Raw genomic sequence first — 17,004 nt, 5'->3', positions numbered from 1 at the left:
CTAGGGCTTTTGGGAGTTGAACCCTGGAGGAGCAAAGTTTGGGATCCCTGGGCTAGGATTATTTCTTCATCTGCTCTTTCTTCGCTCAGTCTAGGACAGTGGTCCCCAAGCTGTACCCAACAGATTTTGGACTTCAGCTCCCAGAAGCCTCAGCCATGTTGGCTAATAGTTGGGATTCTAGGAGCTGAAGTCCAAATCCCTTTAAAAAGCACAGTTTGGGGACCACTGGTCTAGGAACATTTCCTCATTCGGCCTAGGAGGTCACTGTGGTTCCCCAAACCTTGGTCCTTCAGGGTTCTTTTGGACTTCATCTCCCAGAATTCCTGGCTATTGGACAAGGCGGCTAGGGCTTCTGGGAGTTGAAGTCCAAAAAAACGAGGACTATCACAGTGGTTCCCAAATTGATCCTTCAGTGTTCTTTTGGACTTCATCTCCCAGAATCCCTGGCTATTGGACAAGGTGGCTAGGGCTTCCGGGAGTTGAAGTCTAAATAAACCTGAAGGCCTGCCACAGTGGTTCCCAAACTTTGGTCGGCCAAGGTTCTTTTGGACTTCATCTCCCAGAATCCCTGGTTATTGGTCAAGACAGCTGGGGCTTCTGGGAGTTGAAGTCCAAAGAAACATGGCGGACGAACGTTTGGAATCTCTGAACTTGGGTCGCTCTAGGAATATCTCCTCTGTCGCTTTTGCCTAGTGCGCCTGCGCCGCCTCGTCGGCTTCCGTAGTCGCGTTGGAGGCTCTGACACAGAGGTATCAGAAGGTTCCTCGCCATGAGTCGAAGCTACAACGATGAGCTCCAGTTCCTGGACAAACTGGACAAGAACTGCTGGCGGATCAAGAAGGGCTTCGTGCCCAACATGAACGTGAGGCTCTGAGCTCCTGGTTGGGACTGTCTTTGAGAAGGAGAAATGAATCCAGTGTGGCTGCGTCCACACTGGAGAGATAACCCGGTTTGGTACCGCTTTAACTCTTTGTTTGGCTCTTTGCGTCCGCTCTGGGCCCCACAACAAACTCCAACTCCCAGAATTCCATAGCAAAGAGCCAGACAAAGGGTTAAAGTGGTGTCAAACTGCATCATCAGTGCTGAATGTATTTACGTTCCCCTTTATGCCTGACTGGAATGCATGATACATTTTGTCCCTCTTCCTTGTCCTTCTGTCTGACTCCAGGTGGAGGGCGTCTTCTATGTGAACGATCCTTTGGAGAAGCTGATGTTCGAAGAGCTAAGGAATTCATGCCGAGGGGGAGGTATGCGCATGCTCCTCTCACGGAGTCTTACTTGTCTCTGTTGTGCCTAAAGCCTCAGTGCATAACTGCATCTACTCCAAGTACAGATCAGTCGTAAATTACATCAGTGTCATTGGAGTTTAGGGGTACTCTGAGTTTTAGTCATCCAAGCATTAATCTTCATGAAAAGCATTAAGGGATGGCATGCAGGTGCACCTTATATTCTCAGTATGCCATTTGTCAAAATCTGAACTTACTCTATGAAGCTGGGGATCAGAAAATAAAAACATTGTTTTCTTGTTTCATTCATGATATTATTGCTTGGTCAATAGCCGAACAGAGTTTAAATGCACTTAAAGAAAGTCGTTCCTCCTGGTTTTAAGGCTCCTGTTTTAGTCACAGTTTCATCTTAAATCTGATCCCAAACTAAGTATGCTTTACATTTTTTTGTTTTTAATGTGAAGTCAAAGGCTTTTGTGGCCGGCATCCACAGTTTTTTGTGGGAGTTGTTCACCCCTGGATTAATGGAAGATAACTGTAATTATAACTGCAATTATAATGTGTAATTATAACTGTAATTATAACTATCCTGTGGCTCATTGAATCTCAGTCAGACATGTATAGGATTGCATTAGAAGTTGTCCTTGGGATGTTTCAATTTTGTAGGAAAGGATAACATTTTTGCCTCTGTCCTCTCTCTCTTTCAGGTGCTGGTGGTTTCCTTCCGGCAGTAAAACAAATTGGAAATGTAGCTGCACTGCCTGGCATTGTTCATGTGAGTTAATAATGCCTTTGGAGATGGGTCTCTTTGTTTAAGATTAATTAGTCAGAGGAGAAGCCCTATAGGCAGAGCTTACACTCTTGGATCATACCTGTAGTGACATATTGGTTAGATTTTCTGTAGTAACTTTTCTTCTAAGAATTGAACATAATCAGTGGCAGTTTGTTGACATTTAAGCTTGGGCAGTCATGGCCAGGTTGACATCTGAGTGTCTGAAAAGAAACTATCCCCCTACTTGTAAAGTGTCCATAATAGCATTTGCATTTGTGTACCTCTCTTCATGCTTCTCTTGCTGGTTATTAACAGATATTTTGTATACTTTGCAACAGGTATGTGGTAAGTCTAGCAATGTTGAGTTCTTAATGTTGTAGAAACTACATCCATTCCCATTTTAGAACTGATCACTCTCATATATTTCAGAGATCTATAGGGCTTCCTGATGTCCATTCTGGCTATGGGTTTGCTATTGGTAATATGGCTGCCTTTGACATGAATGACCCTGAAGCAGTAGTATCACCAGGTATGGCAATTTGAATGTGATCTGTGCTGAGATTTTCATAATTGGTGGGAGAACTAGCAGTGATGGGGCCAAATAGTTTTTCTTCCCATTGTGGATGCCAGCATAGAGAACATGATACCTTGTTCCTGTATAGTTCTTGCATTCACAAAGGACATACAGGGACATGTATGATATAGGAAATGTTCTCAGAATATCTATTAGATAATTTGACTACTTAAATAATTAAGTAGTTTGTTTGCTCAACACCCTTTTGCAATTTGTGCTTACTACCATACTGTTTACTAGTTCACCTGCCCTGGAACAAATTTTATACCCTTAGGAATGATTAGACTTGTTCTGAAGTAATGTGTGTATATTTTAAATATAATGATAGCTTGAAATAAAATGTAGAAAATCTACATGTTCAGTCTTCTCAAATAGTATATTCATGAAGTGCTATCTTTTTATTATCAAATGTTATCTTTTGTATGGTTACGTATAACAATTTAATGGGTTTAAGATCAGAACAGGGTCTAGTGTGCCCACTGGCAAATAAAGAATCAAGTTTTGTCACCCACAGTGATAAAATAGATTTCAGCTCATACAAGGGAGAGTTCCTGAAAAGTGAATTACTGCTGGTATCTGACACCCATGAAATTGACTCAAATACCCAAATTTCCCCACTCACCCACTTTGTGATCAAGGCAACAATTTTCTGGACACTTCATTTCCATGCTTGGTGGTCTGGCTAGGAATTAAAACAATGTTGGCTGAATCTACAGAATGACATTGAAAGAATTACAGATCAGTCATTCATTGGATCTAGTTATATTAAATATCTAGAATTTCAAACAAAAATCTCCTACAGGATACCTTAATCATCTTTCTTTTGCTTTCAACTAGATGACTGATTGCCAGCAATTGGAAGGAGGTTAAGAATTTAAGCATAGATCTATGATAACATCTGGAATTTAGCCTTACTAGAAAAATTAACATAGCAGTTACATAAGCATGAATGCAAAGAGATGCTGTTACTTTTGAATATACTTGGTTCTCTCATATTAGTTTAGTGAGTAATAAGAAGGACGATAAAATACGACAAAATCCACAAATGAATAATACTTTTATTGGCCAACCAAGATGCAGAAAATACATAATGCGTGCTTTCAAAGCTACGCTGGCTTCCTCATCAGATGAAGATGTTAAAAATCATAGAGGAAAAGAAAGGTGATGTTAGAGTCAATCGCCTACATTTTGTCTCAGATGTTACTTCATTGTTAGCTAAGATGGTACTTGAGGGATCTCAGTACAGGCAAAGGCCACTTCACATCTTCCCCATGTGGGGACAAGGTGCAAAGGGCAATAAAAACAGGTAATAAAACTCAGCAACAGAAAAGAAACTTCCCTTGAGATCCAGGCTACTCCTAGCCTAATGCAAAACTTACTGCCTCTTTCTTAAGCAGAGAACATTGAATTTCCCTGCACTGTTACATCTGGAAAAACTTTTAGTTGCTGTATAAGTAAAACTCACCAATTGTAGTCCAGCCTTTGTTGGAGGATGTTAAAGTTGCTTCACCAACATTTCAAAGAGGTTTCTGAAGAGTTCTGATTGGATAACACTTGATGGTCTTTCTCTGATGGGCTGTTCTTGTGAAGAACATTATCTTATATTCAGATTTAAGCGCTTCAACTTTTGTAAATTAGTTTCAGGCAATGGTGTAGATTTATGTTTATTGTCTAAGTTATATACAGTATATAAAAAGAAAATCTATTCTGTGTTCATAATATGGGCCACTGCACATGTGCCTTATGTAATTGGAGTTTGAAATGTGTGTTGTAATTACTTACTCAGGTGGTGTAGGTTTTGACATCAACTGTGGTGTGCGGTTACTACGTACCAACCTTGATGAGTGTGATGTCCAGCCAGTGAAAGAACAGCTTGCTCAGTCAATGTTTGACCACATTCCTGTTGGTGTGGGATCGAAGGGTGTCATCCCCATGAATGCCAAGTAAGTATAAATTTCTTTTATTCTTTCAACAACATCTTCGGCTGGGTGTCTGTTTAATTTGGAAGATGAGTTTTTTTGGTGAGAAGCTGGCAAGATGGAAATAAATTCAGCATTGCAGTACTTTTCAAATCACTTATTATTTTCACTGTGCATGATAAGCAGGTAGGATTATCTGTTCTCAGAAGTAATAGTGACACCAAGGGAGGGAATACACTCACTATAAGATCACTTCTTAGGATATAACCAGTACAGTTGTTACTGTTGTCCACATTTCTGCCAGCCACTTTTATTGTTAACGGGCTTCTCAATGCCCACACATTTTGATGTACCAAGAAGTGACTGGGAAATATAATCCATGACACAGCTGCAGTATGCTCCTTGTTCTCCTTAGGGTTGGAAAGAGATTTGTGAATATCTTGGATAGGGTACTGGCCACTTAATTCTTGCAAGAGAGACTAGGGAAATTTGCCAGAGAGCCAATCCAGTTAGGAACAGCACAGTCTCATTTCTTCTTTTTATAAAGTTGTGTTTCTGTGCCTAAGCACTGTCTGTCTTCTCTATGAGCCAGCCTTTATATTTGACAATCACATGCTTCATTGCTGTTCCTTTCCAGTGTTAGATGTGTACAGATAAGCTTTCAAGACTCCTCTTTAGTATAAGGTCCAGGCCTCGGAGGTGGAGAAGAACTGCTGGACTTGATTCCATTCCCTACCACCACTCCCTCCTCCTTTTGTGTCTTGTCTTCTTAGATTGTAAGCCTGAGGGCAGGGAACCGTCTAACTAAAAGATTGTATGTACAGCACTGTGTAAATTTACTGCGCTATATAAATAAAGGTTAATAATAATAATAATAATAATAATAATAATAATAATAATAATAATTTTCCATTCTGTCCAACACTTTCTTTAGTAGGATGGGAGTGATAAAGGGCACATTCTTGAAAGATCTCTGACTGGCTAAGAGAATGTGCTAGTTATTTGAAAGTAACAATGACAACAAGTCTCTTTTATGGCTTTGAAAACATTCTTGTGAGTACCCTATATACTCCTCTATAAGTCTAAAAAGTTTTGCCCAAAAATTGACCCCAAAATCCCAGGTCAACTTATTTATGGGTGAGTATGGTAATGTGATAGCAGCTCTTTCAGATTTCCCCATTTGATGGGAAGATAGTTTCTTTTTCTCTTGCACCAAGCAGAAAGAGCCCTGAGTGATTAATTGCTTTTAAACAAACAGAGATCCTCTCCCCATCATTGTCTGGTGAAGGCTAAAACCAAAGCTGAAACAAACAGCCTCAGTTAGAGTCTCTCTTGCTGTACGTACACATACACACACTGAAGGAGCCTGCAGGTTTTACCCTCAACCTATCCACGGGTCATGGCAAAATCCATAATTTTGGCCTCAAAACGTGACCTCGACTTATACATCAAGTTGACTTATAGTTGAGTATATATGGTATATGTGCTTCTTTTGGTCTCAGCTATGTTCTGATTGTATGGCAAGATGCATCCTTGAGTCATTGTTACAGCCCATTCTGTATTTTGTCTGTGGCATCCTTAATGGAAGTCCATCTCTTTTCCTGTCCCTCTCCAGGGATCTGGAGGAGGCTCTGGAGATGGGTGTGGATTGGTCCCTGCGAGAAGGCTATGCTTGGGCTGAGGACAAAGAACACTGTGAAGAATATGGGAGGATGCTGCAAGCTGACCCAAATAAAGTCTCAGCAAGGGCAAAGAAAAGAGGGCTGCCCCAGGTAATTGGTCTTCTGATATTATGTTGAGCTTATGTTTGTTTTATTTCTGCCTAGTTCGGAAAAAAGAAATTGGCTTAGACTTTTGAAGCAATAATCTCTCTCAGCATTTGGTAACAGAGATAATATCTCTAGTGCTTTGTGTTTGAGTTTGTAAGAGCCACCTGGCTAGCTACAGTTGAAGATAAGTGCTGAACTACATGGACCTTCAGTGTGATGCAACAGGGACACTTCTAATAGCTTTAAACTGATGTGCATCTATACTGTAAAAATAATGCAGTTTGACACCACTTTAACTGCCATGGCTCCTTTCTACAGAATCTTGGGATTTGTAGTTTGGTGAGACATCAGCACTCTTTTGGCAGAGAAAGCTAAAGAATTTATATAACTACAAATCCCAAGTAACCATAAGATGGAACTACAGCACTTAAATTGGTGTCAAACTGCATTATTTCTACAGTATAGTTGCACCTCAAGCACTTTACAGTCCAGTATAATCATTGCTGTAATAAACCTCAGCCTTCTTGCCAAGTCCTTTGATCTGAACATTACCTTTGCTAGTGCTGTAGTGGCAAATTCTGTAGTTCATTATGAAATCTCTTCCTGGCTTCTCCTTTAAGAAGAATTTCAGAAATACTTCATTTGCAGTTGAAATTGTTTATTTGAAACCCTATTTATTATTCCATGTGCTTGCTATAGCAAGGTGGGATAGGAGTCTCCATTGTATCACTGAGTAATATACACTGTGACATAAAAGATTCAGAAATGATCGACTCTCCCTTTCTAATGGAAACTTCAGTGCTTCTATTTTCTTCTTTTCAGTAATTATTGTATAGGTAGCTAAACTCTCTCATTATTTTTGACAGCTGGGGACTTTGGGAGCAGGAAATCATTACGCTGAGATCCAGGTTGTCGATGACATTTATAATGAGTATGCTGCTAAAAAAATGGGCATAGACCACAAGGGGCAAGTATGTGTGATGATCCACAGTGGCAGCAGAGGGCTTGGACACCAAGTAGCTACAGGTAACATATTGATTCTCATTTCCCTTTTTTTCTTCCTGGAAATTAACCCTCATTCATATTTTTAAAATCTTTCATTTTACACATTATTCTGGGATATCATCCAGCTCCAATAATATTCCAATTTATTGGAGAATATAGGCGGGATACAGACCGCCCCTTTGGGGTGGCCTGCACCTGCCCCTTTCCCCAACAGATCGAGGCCTCAGCGGCCACAGCGGCAGCCCCAGACACTCCAATCCGCCACTTTTTCAGGCCTCGGGGAAGCAGCAAAACGCCGCTTCCCCATGGCCTGGAAAGGGGTGCGGCTTCATGCCCCAAGGACACCCCGACAGAGCCAGGGAAAGAGAGAAAGGGGCCTAGTGGCCCCTTTCTCTTCCGTAAACGCCACACCAGCGATATGTGCAGCAAAAGGCGCTCCATTTCGGAGCTCCTTTCGGCGTCACTGAAAGGGTGCCACAAGCACCCTGTAGCGGCGTCAGCACGTAACGGCTGCACTGCGCCATTTGGGTGCGGCCGTCATGTCAAAATGGTGGTGCCCATCTGTACAGGGCGCCACCATTTTGATGTACAGAGTATGTGCTAGGGTTAGGGAGCGTCTGTAAAGGACGCTCCGAGGCAACCCTAGCACGTACTCAGTACGTGCTTAAAGGCACATCTGGACAGGGCCATAGTTGGCCCTCTATATCCATGGATTCTTTATCCATGGATTCAATCATCCATGGCTTGAAATAGTCAAATAAAATATAAATTCCAAAAAGCAAACCTTGATTTTGCCATTTTATAAAAGGGACACTATATTAGTATGCCATTGTATTTCATGGGATTTGAGCAGCCACGGATTTTGATATATATAGTCCTGAAACCAAACCCTAGCAGGTACCTAGGGCCTACTGTATAAAATACCCCATATTCACAAGAAAATACAGAAAGATACATACTAACATGAAATGAAATGTGTATTTTGAGTACCCTTCCTTGTTTGCAAAAAGGGTAAACAACATAAATACAGTAGATTTGTTATGTTAGAACAATTTGTCCCAGCTGTTTTTGACTTCTTTTTTTAAACTGTATGTGGCAGATGATTTAAAACTCAAGGACACTGTTTACAATACTTCAGGTGATGATGTTGTGAAATGCCTACCTTGTAAATCTTGTTCTGTTTCAATTCTGCAACACAATGTGACCCTAAGGGATTAAAATATCCTGTCTGTCTGGAGGAAGGTTAGATGGGAAACTCCAGTCAGTTTCAATGCTTCATGTCCTTCTTGTTATCTAATTTGCATGTAAGAAATTTGCAGATACCTGTAGTTTGTGGTCTTGCTTGTCTGGATTGACTTGTTAAGGACCTGTACTGAACTTGATACGTCTGGCCTTTTTACCTTCATAGATGCCCTGGTAGCCATGGAGAAAGCTATGAAGCGGGATAAGATAGTTGTGAATGATCGCCAGTTGGCATGTGCCAGGATTTCTTCCCAGGAGGGTCAAGATTATTTGAAGGGGATGGCAGCTGCTGGAAACTATGCATGGGTCAATCGTTCTTCCATGACTTTCCTCACTAGACAGGTAGGGATAATACATTTGGCACATACCCTTTTTGTCTCTTGAAAATGGAACCTATTGAATGAGGTTATCTATTGCTGAGGCTACTCTTAAGAAAATGTTGTCTTTAAGGAACATAAGACAGTTTTAATCAACTTGAGCTGCTATTTGCTTCCTTGGTGTCCCACTAAATTTTGAATTATATTATTCTAGACCTGAATTTGACTCCTGACCCCAGTCCATCAGCAAGTAAACTTGACCCTGCTTATTACATTGATTACTTTTCTTTCCCTTAAAGCTGGAGTCTGGATTGAACACAAATTGTAGTTGATCATTTGAAAAAGACGCACTTTTTACATTAATGTTCCTATTTATTTCATTCCATGTCAATAAGAGAAAGCTGAAATACAGTGGTGCCTCGGGTTACGAAATTAATTCGTTCCGCCGCCGCTTTCGTAACCCGAAAAGCATTCGCAAGCCGAAATGCCATTGGCGCTAATGGGGAAAAGCTGCGATTTCGTGTGAAATAGCGCCGAAAAGCACCAAAAATTTTTTCGTAACCCGAAAAAACCTTCGTAACCCGGAACAGTTATTTCCTATGGGATTTTTTCGTATCCTGGAAATTTCGTAACGTGGGTATTTCATATCCCGAGGTACCACTGTACTGGTTTGTGGATTGGTGGTGCAGTGCATCAAATTATTGCTCCCCAGCAGTCAATGAGTGTTGTCTTTTTAAAGAGAAATACTTTTCCATTTATTTTTAAGGTGTAGAGCAACTTCAGGGTGATAGGGACAGTAAGTGGGAGGGAGCAGCCAGGAGGTTATTCAGAACTGGCAGTATCCTTTCACTCCCTGATTGGGTTCAGCAGTTTACTAATCTAGTGGAGATGCTTTTCTTCTCTAGTGTGGATGATGATGTAGGAGCCTAATCATAGGCATGTACTGTATTTATGAGCAATTGACCTAGATAACAATTATCCAAGACAAAGGCGGGATACAAACCGCCGCTTTGTGGCGGTCTGCCGCCGCCGCCGGTAGGTCCGCGGGGGAGCCGAAGCCTTCAGATGGCCCGACTCCCGCACGGACCAAAAAAGAAGCTCCAAAATGGAGGCGCCAGGGGCACACTCGCTATGTCACAAGGGACGCGACGCGTACGGACGCTCAGCGTCCAATACGCAAAGATGGCGCCGGCCATGTAGAAGGGCCGGCGCCATCTTGTACGGACAAAGTCCGTACTAGGCCCAGGAGCGTCTATAAGAGACGCCCCTTTTTTAAAATGGGACGTCCTCCGGACGTCCCAAATGGCAATATAGAAAGCCCCAATGAAAGCTAAACATTAACTGAAATGGAGGAAAGTGCTAAAATGAAAATGCTAGTTTCTAGAAACAACTGGGATCTTAATTCTCCACAACCAGACTACCCTTTTTTGTTCATATGCCTGTAACATCTTCTAGGCATTTGCCAAAGTCTTCAATACTACCCCTGATGATTTGGATATGCATGTGATCTACGACGTATCTCACAATATTGCTAAAGTAGAGCAGCACGTGGTAGACGGAAAGGAACGGACCTTACTGGTGCATCGGAAAGGATCAACCAGGGCATTTCCTCCTCATCACCCCCTCATAGCTGTTGATTATCAGGTATGAATTTATTATATTATTTATCATTAACACCTCTAGTTATAATTTTGCAATTCTTCAGACTGGTAATAAACTCCATTTGTTCAGTTAATAGGCTGGGGTTAAGGACATCTACATGCTTAGTTGCAATCTGACAACTGTCTGAGAGTTCCTTGGTTTCCTAATGGAAAGTGGCCCTTGGGTGATTTAATATGAATCAGTAGTCCTACTTGCTAAGCAGTATATATATATCCTTGCTGAGTAATACTCTTAATTGAGAAATTGTTTTTATGTGTTCTTGCAGCTGACTGGCCAGCCAGTCTTGATAGGTGGAACCATGGGAACTTGCAGCTATGTCCTTACCGGTACAGAGCAGGGTATGACTGAAACCTTTGGAACCACCTGTCATGGAGCCGTGAGTAGAATTGCTTGGAATATTTCTTTTCTCTGACTGAGGATGGAACAGTGTAAGATATAAAACAATGCAGGGTATGTGTGAATTTTGGTTAGTTCAGCTTTTTAAAATGCTAAGGTGCTGTGATTTGACCTTGCTGAACATCTTTCTTCTATATCTTTGGCAAAGGCATAGCAGCCCTAACATTGAAGGGTGGGGTCAATGCTATCATATTGTTCATAGACCTTTTAGCCAGGTTGGTGTTCTGGAAGGGGAAGGTTTGATCTCACTAAGATCACAAAGAAGGAGGAACAAAATCACAGGTATGATGTGTTGGGATGGATGTAGAAGTAGACGTGTAGAAAGTTGGGAAATTTAGATAGAACTGAAGGACTGAACCTCATAGATGTGTTGATTGGAACAAATGGCCAAAGCCATCTGTAAATGACATTTCCTTCAAGCCTATTGATACAGTAGAGGACTGTGATAGTAACTGAAATGATATTCTTGTCCTACAGGGTCGTGCTTTGTCCCGTGCCAAATCTCGACGCAACTTGGATTTCCAGGACGTATTAGACAAGTTGGCAGATATGGGCATTGCAATTCGTGTTGCTTCCCCTAAACTGGTCATGGAAGAAGTAAGTTTTTTAAAACCATTCTTTTGAGGAATTTGCTTCTGGAGTGGATTTCATTCTGAGTTATTTTTGAATGCTCATAATAAAAAAAAACACATAGGTATACCAAACTAGGACTTCTGAATAATTTCAGTCTAGAGGCTGGTGTTCTAAGTCATTCTATTTTTCATGTCATCAAGAACTCATCTTTCATAACTATAATAATTTGGGATAGGCAAGTGAAATGACAATTTATCTGGTACAGTTCTCACGAGTTGCAACTTTTTGGTAGCTCTATTATACTTTGTTTTTTTGAAGTAGGAAAGTATACATACCTGAAAACCACATACCTGAAAAAATACAGTATATTCCTGTTTGAGCTGAACAATGAAGAATGTTATCAATTCCTTCCCTCTCCTTTAAGATTGGCAAAAAGACATACCTAAATCCTTCTATTTATAGAAGTAGCCACTATAGAAGGACAAGGCAAGGCAAGGCACCTTTTCAGTGGGGGCAACCCTCTTGTAAAATTTTAATAATAATAAAAATTTTAATGTCAGAATAAACTTACTTTTAACACAAGTTTTCTGGTTTTTAGAAAGCAAATGAAGCTTTAAGAACACTTTGGGGGCTTTATTTGAGGGTGCTTCTGTATAGTAGAAGTAATGTAGTTTGACACTACTTTAAGAATCCTAGGATTTGTAATTTTACAAGGTTTTTAGTCATCTCTGTCAAAGAGTGCTGGTGCTTCACAAAACTACAAATCTCAGGATGAAACCATGGCAGTTAAAGTGGTATCAAACTGCATTATTTCTACAGTGTAGATGCACCCTGAGATTATTAGACTCATATCAAAAAGACTTGGGTGCTTCTGTTTAGACTAAAATGCAATTTAATTACAAAAAGTTATTTTATTTGCACATTCTTTTACTTTTATGAATATCTGTTTGTATGTAGTACTTTTTCTGTTCCGTACATGTTCTAGTGCCTCTTTCAAATGATGAGGAATAGAAATTCAGTTCAAGCAGTACTGGTATTAATAACATAAAAAGGGCCTCAATGCCATTTGCTAATTCTCTTTTATGTGTTGGTTCTTCTAGGCACCTGAATCTTACAAGAATGTGACAGATGTGGTTAACACTTGTCATGCAGCTGGCATCAGCAAGAAAGCCATTAAACTGAGACCCATTGCAGTAATCAAAGGTTAGGGAAACCTTTCCCAGAAATTGGCCAGTGCTGTCCTTACCCAAGACCTCATGCCACCCAGAGTGCTTCGTGATTATAGTTCCATCCAGCTGGAGAATGTAAACTGACAGACTCTTTCTTACAATTCTTGGAAGAAAAGTGTGTCCAGGAAGCTTTGTTTTGTTTTTTGTTATATGAAAGGCTAAACCAAGGCATGTTACCCACTTGAATTTATGGAGGGGTTAAATTTCTTTTAGAAGATTGAAATCCACTTTTGCAGGTTGCTCTTTCCACTTAATATATGATCTGTGCTCTCCATTGTTGAGTTCCCGATGAATGTTGATTGGATAGACCCTAGTCTTCCAGAAGGCTTCGTGGGATGTACATCAAGTGCAGATACTTCTGTTCCGATTTAGTTGCCTTTCGTTTCTTCTTACAGTAGTTTTTCACTTCTCCTAAAGACCTGATGTTTCTGTAATATATCATATACTGAAGCTGACTATTGGTAAATGCTTTGTATGGTCTATGGGAATCCTTTGTGTACAGTGAGTTGTAATAAAACCCAGTTGATCCTGCTCATCTGTATGACTTGACAGCAGCTGTATAAGCTCCAGCATAAAACCCATGATTAAAATGTGCTGTAAGATGGTATGGAGGGAGGAAGGAAAAATTTGCAAAAACTGTTTTTGCCATCTGTACCAGGAGCAGGGGGCTTTGCCTAGAACTCACACCCAATAATACCCCTGTTTAAAGCTTCATTTGCATGTTTTCCCCCATGCAACTGAGTACTTCTTCGAAAAGAAACAAGTTCTCCCTTGATATACCTCATGATTAAGGGAGCCATGCTAGAGAAGACTTAGATACTGCATTTTTCATGCTTGAACATGAACACCTCATTTCTAATGCGATAGGCATCTGATTATTAATTAAATATACAAGAAACACATCTTCCACTGCCTTTGGACATTCGTAAGACACAGGAGGGTGATGCTTTAGTTCACACTTTGAAATGGCAAACTAGAATAGCAATATAAGAAAAAAGAGTAGTGCAGCTCAAATTGTGAATTAGATTCTATCTGTACATACAAAGAGCATGTGTGTGGGGAACAGCTCCAAAATAAAATGCAGGGATATAGGGATTCTGTGGTAAGCATACTTTGAATGTAGGAAAAAGTCCATCTGATAACGGGCAGGTTATATCAGCACTAGTTAAACTAGTGTAAATTTTGCCCTGGTGCTGCTGTTTTTATTTGCAGTAAGGTGCACCAGTTCATCATCTGAAAAATACAAGGCTTTGGGTTTTGAAAACACTAGCATCTTTTCATGTAGTAACAAGAGTAGTAATTTTATGAGCTGTGGATAATATGATACTGGCCAACTCACTTGTTTGCCTTTAACCAAATCTAGAAGTGGCTTTTCAGGACAGGTCTAGAAATTTCTAAATAAAATGAAGAATGCAAGAAAGTCATTGCAAAGTGTCATTATTTACCTCTATAATTATTTACCTTTGTCATTTAAAGGAATTTTACATTTTCATATAGAAAATAGGTAAGAAGATTTGCTTGAATACTGTTCTGATCCTTTCTGCAAGAAAAGTCATTTATTTGCTTTGTAATTCAACTTCTTTTGGCTCACTTCTCTGAGGCTGCAGCCCTCTATTAACATGCCTGAGTGTGAGTTGTTAAATTCAAAGAGGCCTTCTTTTGATTAGATATACAGTATATATAGGATTTCACTGTTAAGCAGCTTTATTCTTGTAAGCAGTGTGTATCAAACTATGGTCAGTAGGGGGCAGCTAGATAAAGCTTAAAAAACACCAGGTAAAGAACACAACCTGGGCCTTTCTTACTCTGTACTTTTGGGAAAGATTGTTTAGCTGATGCTTGCTGATGTCAGCAGTGGTTTGGAATTAACTTAAAAAGGCTAATAAAATGTAATGTTTCTGAAACACAGGCCAAAACAACAACAAAATGGTTTGTAAAGGCTATATAAAATCTATCCTTCAGGCCACTAACATGACTCACATGTGAGCTGAATTGCCCCACCCTTGATGTTGGCTTAATATTACTGTTTGGAAAGTTGATCACATTCTCATACATACATACATATATTATATGTGTTGTGTAGGAAAGTAAAAAGCTGTGAAACCTGGCCTTCTGATATCTATTGGAAAAGGTTCTGTCCCAGACTCACGAACACTTCAGTAAGTTTTATTCATTCTTGAAACTGGTAACCTCCATTTGTGTTGGACTATAATCTCCATAATCTCTCAGAGAGGGTGGTTGCTTGGAGTTATGGAAGTTATAATCCAATTCAGTAAGGGTGTAATAGGTTGGAGAAGGGAGTCTTTGCAATAAATCATTGCATATATTTAAAAGGTAGAATTTGTATGTGTAATTGTGAAACAATTTTGTCCCAGGGGAAATTTAAGTAGCTTTTTAATGTCTCCTCTCAATTATGCAAATTTCTTTAGATGCCAGTTGTTTTATGGAGAATACCTTACCTGTCCACATTGTTTTTTGCCACAGTGTGATGGTCCTTGTACATTTCACTTTTACCAAAATCTTTGCTAGTCTGAGCATGCTTTCTAGTTTCTTTTCCCTTTCCAAACCAGAAGCAGCACTATAATCACACTGTCAGTCTTTCCTTGCCCTACTTCAGCCGTGCACAATATTGATTAATTTATATCCTGTCTTTCTCCCAAAATTCTCTTCCTACCTACATAGATATTTGTCTTTACAGTACATCCTTGTACAGTATTGTCTTTACAACACAGAGTCCTGCTAATGGCTGTCTCTAACATCCAAGTATTGATAGAAGCAGGGCTGCAAAGAAACAAGAAAGGAAGGTATCAGCATGTTGGGAAAACCCTACCTTTTGCTCAAGTATCAAAAAAAGTCTTTGTGAAAAGGGGAAAAAAGCTGAGGTGAAAAAGATGATAAAATGAGGACTTGAGGATTTTCAGGACCAATTTAAATGTCTGCTGGAAAAGGATGAAATTACTGGCTGAACTTTGATGCTTCCTATTAGAAGATGAAGATACATTATGGTATTCTTTTGCAGATCTTACATCTGAGTTTTGTTCCTGAATATATTGCTTAGGTGAATTTGGGTTGGGTTGGCTTCAGATTTGTGGCTCCAACATTTTGGCAGGAGTAGGTATTGCTAGAAACTCAGCACCTACAAATCAGAGTCAGGAACAAACTATGGGGCAGGCAGAGAGAGAAGGAAATGCAAGACGTGGGGACCAAAGCCTACAGGACAACTCTATTTAAGTTGCTATAGACCATGATCTAATGGCTGGAACTTTTGATACTGTTACACAATTGGGAGTTAAAAATGCTTGTTCATTTGCTACAAATGCCTTATGATACTGCTAAAGGGCAGCTGTCAATAGATCTGGGCATTTTAGAGTCTACTGCCCATACCCGTGTATCACTTGCCCCTCAGCTGGTGGTCCTGTTCTGTAGTCCGTGAAGAGTGAGCATTCTTTTACCTCTCTTTGGCAAAGATAGATATGCCGTACCTTTGTTCTTTTATAATACAAACATGCTCAACTAGCTCCCTGCTCGCTTCAAAGCAATAGCCTTCTTCAACATGTATCAGCATGTGGGCTAGGCTTCCTATGGCAGAAGCTTTCTGTTGCAGAGAAAGAATTCAAGTTGCCATTGGGACTTCAGTTTTTTACAATTTTCAGTACTGGATTGCTGTATTGGCCTAAAGCTGCTACCATTGTTTGGACAGTTTTAAAAGAGTATGAAACTTGACTGGTCAAGGGTCAGCTTCAATGCAGCAAAGAGAAGCCTTAAAGGGTGCTCAAAGGTCAATTAAAGGAAGGGCATATGCTATCAACCAGATGCAGTTGGACTGTCAGTCTCAGCAACCCTAGCCAGCATATCCAATGGTGAGGGATACTAGGAGTAGCAGTGGAAAAACAATTAGATGATTGCCTGATACCCACCACTGACCAGACTGAAGGACTATGGGCAATTTTGCTATGGCTGGCATGTTACAGCTGCCTTCTCTTTCAAGGAAATGCAGTGATGCAACATTTAACTGCTGTAGTGAAATGCTCTATACAAAAGCCTTGATGTTTTAAAAAGTGTAGGGAGTAACTCAACATATCAAAGGAGCAACAGATTGCTTCCACATATTGGAGGAAAGCACAGCAATGCCTTAAAAGGAAACATTTCCTTTTTTGCTACTGGGTCCATTAAAAAAGCTATCCCTTTTGTGATACTCTATGACAACCTTCCAGATGTATTGCATTATTGTCTAGAGAAGATTAAGATTGAAGCGCAAAACAGATGGCGGGAACAAAGTTGGAGAAAGTTGCATTATAATTTGATCTCCAAGGGAAAGGG

The 17,004-nt window shown here is 40.2% G+C and overlaps 1 protein-coding gene across 1 annotated transcript; it reads left to right on the top strand.

Annotated features, from left to right (window-relative positions):
* The first annotated feature begins 706 nt into the window (after positions 1-706).
* Positions 707-14,104, top strand: RTCB (RNA 2',3'-cyclic phosphate and 5'-OH ligase). The gene is made up of 12 exons (XM_042470035.1): positions 707-862; positions 1,169-1,247; positions 1,934-2,001; positions 2,428-2,527; positions 4,359-4,515; positions 6,107-6,263; positions 7,127-7,286; positions 8,674-8,849; positions 10,280-10,468; positions 10,752-10,862; positions 11,360-11,479; positions 12,556-14,104. The coding sequence occupies exons 1-12, from the start codon at positions 770-772 to the stop codon at positions 12,661-12,663; spliced, it is 1,518 nt and encodes a 505-aa protein (XP_042325969.1). The 5' UTR covers positions 707-769; the 3' UTR covers positions 12,664-14,104.
* The last annotated feature ends 2,900 nt before the right edge of the window (positions 14,105-17,004 follow it).

Source organism: Sceloporus undulatus, chromosome 5 (genome assembly GCF_019175285.1).
Source record: "Sceloporus undulatus isolate JIND9_A2432 ecotype Alabama chromosome 5, SceUnd_v1.1, whole genome shotgun sequence".
Lineage (NCBI taxonomy): Eukaryota > Metazoa > Chordata > Lepidosauria > Squamata > Phrynosomatidae > Sceloporus > Sceloporus undulatus.
The sequence above is the reverse complement of the archived record's forward strand: the minus strand, read 5'-3'. Positions and strand labels throughout refer to the sequence as shown.

Coding starts and splice junctions, on each gene's coding strand:
- RTCB (XM_042470035.1), top strand. CDS start 770: ATGAGTCGAAGCTACAACGATGAGCTCCAGTTCCTGGACAAACTGGAC. Junction 7,287..8,673: donor TGGACACCAAGTAGCTACAG/GTAACATATTGA, acceptor TTACCTTCATAG/ATGCCCTGGTAGCCATGGAG. Junction 8,850..10,279: donor TGACTTTCCTCACTAGACAG/GTAGGGATAATA, acceptor AACATCTTCTAG/GCATTTGCCAAAGTCTTCAA.